Genomic DNA, 12331 nt, shown 5'->3' with positions numbered 1-12331 from the left:
GTACTAATAATTTGGAGAAGGGAGAGTAAGGTTTAAAAAATAAAAGAGAACCACAAGGATCTGTTTGTTTTCTCATCTCTACTTACCCTTAATCAGTTACTTTTTAAAAAAAAGAAACTGCTTCTGAGTGTACTAGGCAGGATTCAATGGGAAAATCATGAATTGCTGAAAATTTTCAAGCTTATTTGATCAAAACTGATGGAATCTTCATTGTACTCACCCAACCTTGTTTTATTCATTAAGGCCAATATGAATCATTCAATGCAAATAATGCTATACTGTACTGGTTTTAAAATTATGGACAATCAATCTTTTTTTTTACAGAGGAAATAATTAGCTCTGCAATGTTGGTTAGGTAATTTATCTGTATCTGTACAAGAAAATGAATAATGGCAGAGAAAACCGGTGACGTACACTGTAGCCAGATCATCAGCTGTTAAGCTGAGATGTTTGGACTTTCTTACTCTTTTCTTTTTTTTCTTGGTTGTCCAAGACCCCTAAAGCACTTCAGTAACACTGTGTTCAATAGATTTTTGTGGCTACTCTGAAAGTATAATCACAATTTTCTGTGAGAAAATTAATTCCAACTTACAAATAACTAATTTATAAATTAATTTTTGGCAGTTTATTATTTCACCACTGGTCATTGTGGTTAGCACTATTTAATCTAGCTATGTGACTTCAGGTAAGCCACTTAATCTTCCTCCTTCTCAGTAACGTCTTTCATAGTAGATGAGTTAAGCAAGATACTCTCAAACGACATTTTCAGTCTGAAAATTCAATGATTTACCTGAAATCCTGACGTGTTATTAGCAAGATGTCAACACTTACCACTCAATACCAAAATTTCCTTTCAGAATATTCTTTAGCAACATTAAAAGATTAACATTTCTTCCTCAGGGTAGGTAAAGTAACAGAAAAACATGCTCTGTAATTTTCTTGTGTGTTGTATATAAAGATTGGGCCTGTTAATGGTGCTTCCTTTTAGGTGATGTTAAAAAGAACTGTACGGGAATTGGCATTTATTGAGCGGCTTATATCTGGAATTCTCCTCAGTCCTTTGATACTAGGCCCTTTAATCCACACATTAGCGTTATCTTCATTATACATAGGAAGAATATAAGGCCGGAAGAGTTAACGGCACAAGATGACATCTAAGTAGTGGAAGTGGAGTCTGATTCCAGAACTGATCAAAAGCTCTTTCCACTCTATAAAGCTGTGTTCATAACAGAACAGGAGCTATAAACTCCAAATATAGTATAATGGAAACAAGTACAGCAAATGTGTCTACATATTTGCTAGGGTAAAAAGCTAAGCTGTTACGACGGAAATATGGTAGCTCAAATATAGTAGCTTAAAGAACACTCAAATTCATTTTTCTTTTTCTTTCATGTACCAGCCCCAAGGTAAGCAGCCAAGTTACTGGGTAGCTCTGTTCCCCACAGTCATTCAGAGATCCAAGCTGCTGCCATGCAGGTCCACTGTCCCCTGGGTGTTGTCTTCATATGCATTATTAATGGCGCGTGCTCTGGAAGAGCACGTGAGAGGCATGTGAGGGGAGCACGCATCTAGGTGTGTAAGAGGTCTGGAATCAGTCTGCATAACTTTGTTCATATTCCACCCATGGGAACTTAGCCATGTAGCCTTCATCTGGCTGCAAGGAAGCCAGGAAACAGTCTACAGCAGGACAGCCACGCACCCCGCTGTACTCTACACAAATTAGAAAGAGGAACGCGTTCTGGTAGACAACTAGCACCCCCTCAGGCCTCCTCTAATGTCCTTTCCTTAGCGTTAAATCAACATAGACAGGATCAAATAATCTGCAAATAACCCCTTCCAAAAGATAGGAGTTTATTATGATCCTGAACACAGTGTTTTATAAAACTGTATCAAGAGGACTAGGGAAATATGCTATCATGTAACTAAATGAAGATGTGACCTATTCCTTGTACCCTATGGCAACCAAAATGCGTTATCTCACCAGAAAAAAAAAAAAAAAAAAAAAAAAAAAAAAAAAAGCAATTTATAAGACCAGAGGAAGAAGAGTCAAAGAATAGGACATCTCACTGTTTGCCCATCTTTCCCAGGTTCTGTGGGAACAGAATGCGCTGATTCACGGATGAGAGCTTCAAACGCAGGCCACACACACAGACGCCTTATGAAGGCTGCTTCCTACTTAGTTGCTTGCCTAAGTGTGAAAGCAACTCTATAATCCATAGTAAGAAAGCAGATACAGAAATGTTCCCCTGGAATGGCATCGAATAAACCATTCTCTGACACAAGCAGCATACATTCAGAATGAAAGGAAGAGATGGATTGGAGAATCCCAACTCATATGACTAAGTTCCTTTCCTTTTTATTTTTTGTAGAGACAGGGTATTGCTATGTTGCCCAGGTTGGTCTCAAACTACTGGGCCTGCCTCGGCCTCCCAAAGTGCTGGGATTACAGGCATGAGGTAATGTGCCTGGCCAGTTCCTCTCAGGTTTCATTAAGAAGTCTGTTGGTCATTCTAGAGCTGGTGGAAGTCTGTGATGCTGAATAGGCAAATCGTTATCTCCTATTCTCATGTTTCTTTAGAAGAAATACCCATCGTTAAGTATTTGTGCTCATCTTTCCATTGTGACCTTACAGAGAAAGAATAATAAACTGACTTGTTGATTAAGCAGACAGAAGTATTCTCAATTGGGGACATCCATTTAGAGAGATCCTGGAAGTGATTTCCTAAAGAACATTTATGTTGCTCTCTTCTAATTTTACAAAGCAACATTCTATAGTTTTGCCTCTTGAGTAGACACAAGCAGCAAGCACCTCAAACAAATTAAAAGAATTGCTAACATTTATTGAGCACTTACTAGTAGGTACTAAGCAGCTTCAGCATTTTCCATGTATACGTAAGTTAACCCTCACAAAAACCCCATGAGGGTGGTCCTATTATCCTCATTTTACAGGTGAGGAAACAGATTCTGAGTGGGTAAGTAGCTTGTATAACTAAGGTCATACAACTAGGAAGCAGTACAGTCAGGTACAGATCCTGGCCTCCTGACTCCTGAGGATGGATGGGCCTTAATTAGCATCTGTTACCGATATATCAGGAACATCTGCTGCAAATGAAGAACTTGCCATTCTAATTTATAAATTAGGCTCTTAGATGTTTGGAAAGTGTTATAACACAGCATTGCTGAGCTGAAGAAAATTAGTTCCTAGACCTGCAGAGCCAAAGAGCAGATTAGATGTGTGGTTTGAGAACTCTGTGAAGTGCTTGCTGCCTGGGTGGTCACGTGAGTCCCTTCTTTTTTATACTTCCTAATTGCAACACAAGGCTTTTCACTGAAGTACTAATTTACAAGTGGTTTGGGATACTCATAGACCATGAAGGTGATGCAGGAATGGTCAGTTTTTATAAGGGGCCCAAAGCCAGTTAGGAGACAAAAAGTCACTCAAAAGTCAAACCTAGCTCTTTTATTTTATCACCATAGTGTATTTTACAAACTTTAAGTAAGTTGAAACGAATTTTCCCAGCTAAAGTAGTTTGCCATTAGAAACAACCAACATCTCTCAAGTCTCTTGTAAAATAAAAAGAGCATCAAGTAAATTTAAGTAGACTAATCAGAATAGAACAGGCAGGAGGAGGAGATATCGTCTCTGACTCTCTGAATGAAAGGAGACGGGGTTGTTCCAAAGGAGCTTTGGGAATATTACACACAGACAACTAGAGACAAACATCAAACTGGAATTCTAATATAAGAATATTGATGAATCATGAGTAAGGGGGCTTATTCCACCAATGAAACTGGCAAGTTATAAGTGAACAGAGGCTTCACTCATAACTAAGTTAGCAACGAAAACTATTTGTGCTTCCTTGGGAGATCTGGTTCTGCTCTGAGCCATGCGCAAAATGCATGTTATGAAGGTAACCATGATAAAACACAACTAAATGCTATCACAAAGTTTCTTGAAGCTTTGGGCACAAGCCTTCTCAAGTCTCTCTCTCTCTCTCTTTGGAGACAGGGTTTCACTCTGTTGCCCAGGCTGGAGTGCAGTGGCATGATCATGGCTCACAGTAGCCTCTACCTCCAAGGCTCAAGTGACTGATCAATCCTCCCATCTCAGCCTCCTAAGTAGCTGGGACTACAGGTGCCATGATGCCCAGCTAATTTTTTTTTTGTAGAGACGATGTTTCATGATGTTGCACAGGTTGGTCTCAAACTCCTGTGCTCAAGTGATCTTCCCACCTTGGCCTCCCAAAGTGTTGAGATTACAGGTGTGAGCCACCACGCCTGGCCTCAAATCTCTTTTAACCATAAATTTGATTAAGATGGAGCTACAGATACATGCAAAAATATTTATATAACATCCTAAAATACATGAACTATATCAATATTAAAGGAGGGAAAACGTTTAGATATAGGCATATATGTGATTACATGTAACAGTTCTTCTTGGAATTCTCAACTTTCGGAGAAAATGAAATTTTGTATATGTACATACAATGCTGCAGAACTTCTAACCAAATTAAACATTTTTTACATTGATTCTCAGCCCCTAATGAATGCAGTTACCTCAAAACTAACTTCTTTCTCTTATTAATGGTTCTGTTGTGCAATGTGCAATTATCACATTAGAAGCTAGACAAAGTACAATTACAGGATCCTAACGTCTTTTTACTGATTTCAAACTTCTTTAAGAAGTCTATGCAATTTACTTTGGAAAAGACCCAAAAGCAAGATATTTGATTCTTTCTTATACTGCTGAAATCCCTAACAATCCACTAATCTACACATTACTCCAATACGGAAATAGATATAACAAGGATTTTTCACAGCAAACTTGGTCAGCTACACCTGTAGCCTAGTTTTATTAGTTTTACTTAGTTCTTTTTAAAAACCCTTCATTAGCTTTATTCTTATTTCTCTGCTGTAGTTTACTCATTTTTATGTTAGCAAAAGAAGATCACTGTTTGATACTAAAAAAATACTCACTGGAGAGCTTCTGAATTATATACACGACTCAACCTCATCCTCTTTATCCTTTCCTACATATAGCCACATCTCCTTTAAAAATCACCCATTTTCTTGCCTCTTGTGCTACATTTGGTAACTTTCCATTTTAAGTTTATGTGTGTTTTAATATTTCTGCATCTTTAAAGTCCCAAAGCGATACAGTAGAGGCAAAGGCTGGCTGGGTATGAATCTACATTCCATCGAAATGGTCCTGTGGTCACAGAAGAGGACAAAAGGGCAGAGGATGAGGACAGGAAGGGAGGTCTCACAGGAATGGAACCATGGGAGAGATAGGGAGGTTCAGGGCTGAGAGAGCTTTAAGGCCATCATCACATGAGAAGGCTAAGTGGCAAAGGGTCTCCAACTTACCAGTTTGTTCTAGTCTTTCTTTTGGACTTTTCTGCTACAATGTTAAGAAGTGCTTAACTTACCCATACTACCACTTCAACTGCTCTCAAATATCTGAAGAGTAAGAATGAAAGAATTTTTAAAATTTCCAATGTCTGATCTTAGTATTTCAAAATCAGCAAAATACACAGTGCTGAATTGAAGCAAAACATAACCTACCAGACATCAATGGGTCCGTTTTTACAATTTAATAATTTCAAAGGAAAGATTAAAAGTGAACCAACCTCTTTTCAATATGGTCAGAACAACAATAACAAACAAAATTCTTTAATTTTTGAAACAGAATTTTCTTCTTTGTGGTCAGATTCACCTATTTCATATCCCTCATAATATCATTGCTATCATCTTTCAATAAATGTTGATCTACAAATTAATTAACTTTTTTGAGACAAATCCCTGGTATACTATTCTTCTGATTCCCATGAAAGACTCACTTTTAAGACACAATTGCAGCTGCCCCACACTGCCAGTTACTGTGTCATACACACGCCTTAAAATTCCGTAATCAGCAACCACCAGGTGCCGTATCACATTCAGCACACCACAGTCAGTCAATACAGACATCCCCAAACACACCAAGGCTGGTTTTGTCAAATGTTTTATTGAGTGTAGACATCTGGAGTACTGTAAAACATGCATTATCTGTAGATTCAAAAAGGAGCAAGCCACATTGTCCTCACTGTCAAATGTGTCAGGCTTGGCATACAGGATGGAGATTAATGAAGTATCATGAGAGTAATATGGTTCCTGAAAAGCTTCTACAATTTGGAGTAGGGTCTTAATCACGTGAAAAGCAAAGCTGTTCACATTTAGTGAACTTGCATTTCATTGGGGGGTGGGGGGGGTACACAGTATTTTAAATTTAAAACAAATAAAAATAATTGATTTGTTGAAGATTCCCATCTCCCCAACTTTATTTGTCCCATCGGTTTTCAGAAACTTTAATTTTAAAAAACTCAGATGCCTTTTGGAAGTTGTATGTTCATCTGAGCAATAACTAAATTTTATTTCTTCTTCGGTTGCTGAGGTGTGTTAAATTTGAAGAAGATAATATCTCCATCTTCAACAATATAATTTCTGCCTTGTTGTCTGTACTTTCCAGCAGCCTGCAAACAGAAAATATAAAGGAAATGGGTTGTTATTTTACAACTAAATACACAGGGTAAATGGTGGCAGCAGATATAAAAAGTATTATACTACTTGGGTGATATAAAAAAAGAAAAAAATGAAATATAGGAAGGCATACAAGTTCAAAACTAGACTTGGAGAGAAGCAAAGTATTCTTGATTTGGGCAGAACTAGATTTTCCATATATACATAATCATAATGTATTCTCCACTAAACTGTTGGTACATAAATGTAATTATACCAATATCATTAAGTTTCATTACATGCTGTTTATGGTACATTTCTGATGTGTCTGCAAACATCCAGCAAGTCACTGTAACAAAACAGATCAAACCAGGCAGAAAGAAAAAGACTATATAACTAGTTAAAAGCTGCTTTATTTGCTTAAAGAAATCCTTTGGTGAGACTGGTGATGCCAAAAATATAGTTGGTATAAGGAAAATTATGATCAGTTATTGTGTAAGATTCTGAACTGTTTCCTTGTAGTTTTTAAAATTTAGTCTTGACAATGTCTATACACAGAAGTATGTACTAGAATTCATCATATGGTTTCCTGACTAATGGCCCTAGTTACAAGGAGACTCTAACAGGTTGCAGTTGCAAAGACAGATATTTCTTCCACTTGTAAATTAGTCGGCAAAGCAACTGATTCCACCTGCTGGTATGCAGATCCAGACATGCAATCTGCTGGTAATTTTAATAGAAGCAAGCAGCAGTTCCAGAAAACCAAGTTTAGTCCATGGCATGAACTTGACTTCACCCTAAGTACAACAGGCTCTGCAGCACCCACACTTAACACTGCACACAGCTGACATGGTCCCACATGACCCCACCATTGACTCCTCAACAATAAGGACTTGAGGATCTTTTGGAGGAAATTCTCAAAAGTATTTCCCTTCTGTTAGAATGTATTAAGAAGAAACCTTTATATCCAACAGGATATATATATTATATATATATAATCCAACAGGATTAGTGCTTCTCTTTGCAGATATTGATAAGAATGTCCAAAGCCAAGTTAAATTATACTAATCTGTAACAAAAACACTAATAAAGATCATACATCTGAGGGTAAAATCAACAAACCAGATTGCAGAGCCCTAGTAAGCATATTTTCAATTATCTAGACCACGTATAAAACTGTCCTGATTTTAAAAGAATATAAATATATGAAGAATATATAAAACTTATTTCTAAAAAGCCAATGTAATGTACCCTACCATTCTAAAATGCATATGTATATATACACACACACACATATACACACATATATAAACACATATATTCATATTTTTATAAAGACATGCAATGTATTGAAGGCCATGAGCTACTTATTTCTAGAATCTATAGCCCACTGTTATAAAACTATATAGACAATATAAATCAAGTACATATTGACATGATATATTAATGTAACTTTATATACTTTGTTACCACTCAAGTTTACTATTAATTAAAAGTGACAGTGTTCCTTTAAATTCTCTAGAGACCATTTAATCCATTTCCACTGCTATCAGAAACACTGGTTGAAAAAAAAATCAATACCCATTTGTGAATCTTGAGTATGTATTAAACAAGACACGTCTAACCAGTTCATTTGCACTTGAAAGCAGCCATCTGTAGAAGCCAGCTTTGCCTAAGCAGATATGATTGCTAATAATGTGATATCCCTGTAGACTACAAAGCCCACACAGAGCTATTCAGTATATAGTTCACAGCACTGGCATTAAATTAGTTATGCTGCACTGGTGTTAGAAATATATATACATACATACACATATACACAATCTTGCCCTCAAATCTAAAACCTACTTGATAATCTGAAAGTAAACATTTATTGAATAAAGGAGCATAGAGCAATTCATAAATGCTTCATTTTACTTGGACTTCAAATTTTGAAATACTAGTTTTGGAGGTTAAAACAACATAAAATATTTAATGGTATCCTAGGTGAAAATGTCAGAGTCAACCCTTTCTAATTTATAGTATAAAAACTACCAGTTAGTGGTAAATAGTCTTATAAGCAGGAAACACTATTTATTGGATATTATAAAGTTTCTCTCAATTGTTAAAGGAAATACTTACATAGATCTACTAAGGATTGGTAAACAGGCTTACAATTTCAAGAGTATAAAAAAACAAGCATCTGATCTCTGAATTCTAGTAATAGAAAACATCCTCATTTTATCTTCCTTACGAAAAACAGATATGCCAACATGATGTAGCATGTTGACAAATAATCTGAGATTTTTGTTCAAGTCTAATTAGTATTCCTGACAAAGTTCCATCTCAGTATTTGCATACCTACCTATATCGATACAGATGCCGCCACTGAAAAATTAACAACCGTGTTTACTTGTAAACTGTTACTCTTTCCACTCTTTTAAAAAAACAAAATGGTTCTCATTCAACATTGAACCAAGTATACCAAGAATTTCCCCTCCTCTTCCTGGTGTTCCAACAGTTCTATTAAAGTCCTGCTGTTCAGTATGACCTTTCCAATGATACCAATGAAAATAAACTAAACCTGAAATAAACTTTTTTGTATTCCTTTCAACTTATGAAATAGTAAACACAAGAATCTTCTTTAAATTCTATAACATTTTCTATGGTAGTCTTCAAATATTAAATTAAAGAACTGTCCTACAACGTCAGTTTAATCACCTAATCTATCTATATTAGAAATTGCTAGATTTCTCTAAGTAACATCTAATAAATCAAACAAAATTAATTTTGCAACAGAATTTACATTTAAAAAATCATCTACTACTCATGTATAAAACTGCTTCACTATTAGTGTCTGCAAACCAAATTATCCTTATTAGCTAAAATAAAGCACAATTTTGGACCTGCCCTCTAGTGTTGAGAAAGCAAATCAAATCCCCAAGTATCTTTAAACAACAAACAAGTAAAACCATGAAGTTTTAGAAAGAACAGCTTTTACTTAACTAAGTTTCTATTTCTATTCTTGAAGTAATCATAAGCATATATATTATACTTCAGATATTCAAATGTAATAAGTATAATTTTTCATTGGCCATGAGTGAACAAATTCTTTGAAATTATTTACAATTACTTAAATCTAATCTATTTTTTCAATTATAGAAAAAAACTCCGCAAAAGTACTGACAATTCACACATTTTTAAAATGATCTAAAAGTATGTAAACATCTATAGCTCTTAAGTCAGTTGATAGTAACACTAAACACTGATCATCTTATTACATTTTTTAGACTACACTGAGTTTAAAAGGTATTTATCATTCATTTTTATCATGAATAACCACATCAATGGAAACAATGTGAAATACAAAATAAAATAATTCTTTACCTTGACTGCATTTTCAGAACCTTCCTCTTTAAAATCTTCGTATTTCATTACTTCAGCCATAATGAATCCCTTTTCAAAATCTGTGTGAATCTTTCCTGCAGCCTGAGGAGCCTTAGTCCCTTTCTTTGAAAAGAAAGACCAGAGAAAACTAATTGCATTTAAGATGATTGATTGTAAGCACAGAGTTTCTTTTCTCTGATCAGCAGTTGGGCTCAACTAGAACTTAGTTGAATATCTGTTAAGATGTCAGGTATACAATTAGTACATTTTCAACACTGGGTAGTATCTATGCAGCAGATTTAGCACAGATAGATCAGTAGATATTAAAGAAGCGTAGCTTTGTTTTTCCCAACAGTCATCCACTGTTTTATTGATTTAGAAGCAGTGGTCTGGTTTTGGTGTAGGTTTCATTTCGATTTTCTATTCTTCACAGTGGAAAAAAATAGATATTAAAGTAACTTTCAAGCTGAATTATCAAAGGTTTTAAAAGATAAAAGCTCTCAAAATTTCAGCTCATCTAAAGAACATATAAAATCAATATACAAAGGGGCATTTTAAAGGCATTTCCAGCAAATCATGTTGGAAATCTACATTCAGCAAATAATTGTGAAACTCTCAAAAAATTTCGATAATAAAATCTTTGAACATTTTGCATAATATTCCCTGCCTCTAACCATCATGAAGGAAATTCAAGTTGATATAGGAAGAGAAATGTCTTATAATTACCCCATATGTTATATTACAAGGATATATATTCCACACACACATAACCACGGAAAGAAATTTGAGAAATAACGGTGACCTAAAGGCTGCTTAATAAAGCATGTTAAAGTGATAAGGAGTCTGACACTAGAAAGCACAGTTTTTACAATAAAAGATGTATTGGGTTAATATGGCTACTCACTGATGCTTACCTGACTAAATATCTTAGCACATTAAATCATGGATACTTACAATCAGTCTTAAGATAAACCAGCTTTTACGTTTTCAAGCCCAGAACATGCTATTTTTGCTACCTCCACATACTTAAGTTAGAAAGTTTTAAGGCTTTAAAATACATCTTTAAAATATATAGTAAAAATAAATTCTGGCAATTTGTTTACCAACTTGGATTTGCTTTGACATTATTTTTTAAATCTATATAAAAGGACCTTGGTTAGAAGTCAATCAAACATTTTTTTACAAAGGGGAGAGGAGATAAAAGAAAAGCAAATCTCACATTCACACAAGGCATTTAACATTATGTTGAACTGCCTCCATGTTTCTATCCATATTAAATCAAAATACATGTAACAATAAATTACAGTAGTCACTGAAAACAGGAATCAGAGCACCACTAAAATTTATCGTGTAGCATATATTTAAAAAGCATAATAAAAGACTGAATAAGACACTATTTCTAAAAGTTCTGGTATTATTTTATATTCTGTAACATACTATTTAGGATTACATACATTTCAAAATATTTTCAATAGTAACTACTATGTTACAATATATTTAAATTTAAAAGCAAACCATTACAGTTCAGTTTCTATTGTCCTCTGGGAATAAATTAGTCATTCTCTCTGGTCGTATTCAGTATGCATCAATTTTTAAAATACATATCACATTTTTAAAGAAGTAAGACTGAACATATAACACTAAAATAAACATTACTTCTATGAATTTAAAAAGGCATGAATTATTACACATTGAGTTTAGCTTTTTGAGCCCAACTGTGTATCTATGAAGAGCATAATGATGTCATATTGCTTTTATTGCTGAAAATGTAATCCGAGCAAAGCAAAGGAGGAAAGAACCACCCGCAACCCAAACAAACTTAGTGAATACAAAATGAAAAGCAACATCAATTTCACTGCAGACAAACCCAGTCACACAGATTAAGCAAGCACAATACTGGTGCGTCTTATCTCTGACCACAGGAGGAGGGTAGACAGATTCTACAGGATGAAGAAATTCAGACTATGTAATAGGCAGAATCAATTGTTACCTGCCTCAATCAATGCCGCTCCACTTTCACTGTTCAGCAGCTCACAAATAATTAAAGTTATCCTGGACAAAAACCTCATCTGTAATGACTAGCTAACCGCCACCATGACAAACTTCAAAGTCAGTGATATCAATCTGAATTCAATAGTGTGGAACTGGATATAGCTGATGAATAAGTATGAATCTTACCCTGATGGTCCATGCACGCACTTCATCTGGGCCTGCAGTGAAAAAGTATTCTAGTTGGAGTGCTGCAAACCCAGCCTTAATGATCTTTGGCAAAGCACTGAAATCAAATGAAACAAATTCACCCAACACATAAGTTGATTGTGCCAGAAATTGGTATAGAGCTAAAATTACTCATTTCAAGCAGAAAATGTTAAAGATATTAGTAAATGACCACTCGTCTTACATAATACACTTGAAGGGGTCAGAAAGCAAGTAACTATTTTAAAACCTTTTCTAAAATTGATTT

General features: G+C 35.0%; 1 protein-coding gene across 1 annotated transcript in view; it reads right to left on the bottom strand.

The window, feature by feature from the left end:
* Nucleotides 1-5991: 5991 nt before the first annotated feature.
* OLA1 (Obg like ATPase 1) overlaps nucleotides 5992-12331 on the bottom strand; it is a 183275-nt gene continuing 176935 nt past the window's right edge. Inside the window, exons 10-12 of the mRNA XM_017856972.1 lie at nucleotides 12046-12142; nucleotides 9868-9990; nucleotides 5992-6515 (exon numbers count right to left, since the gene is read on the bottom strand). Coding sequence (XP_017712461.1) covers nucleotides 6414-6515; nucleotides 9868-9990; nucleotides 12046-12142 — 322 coding nt within the window. The 3' untranslated portion in view covers nucleotides 5992-6413. The remainder of the gene's footprint in view (nucleotides 6516-9867; nucleotides 9991-12045; nucleotides 12143-12331) is intronic.

This window comes from Rhinopithecus bieti, unplaced genomic scaffold, assembly GCF_001698545.2.
Source record: "Rhinopithecus bieti isolate Rb0 unplaced genomic scaffold, ASM169854v2 scaffold_43749, whole genome shotgun sequence".
In the NCBI taxonomy this organism is placed as follows: Eukaryota; Metazoa; Chordata; class Mammalia; order Primates; family Cercopithecidae; genus Rhinopithecus; species Rhinopithecus bieti.
Note: the sequence above shows the minus strand (reverse complement) of the source record. Positions and strands in the feature narration are given on the sequence as shown.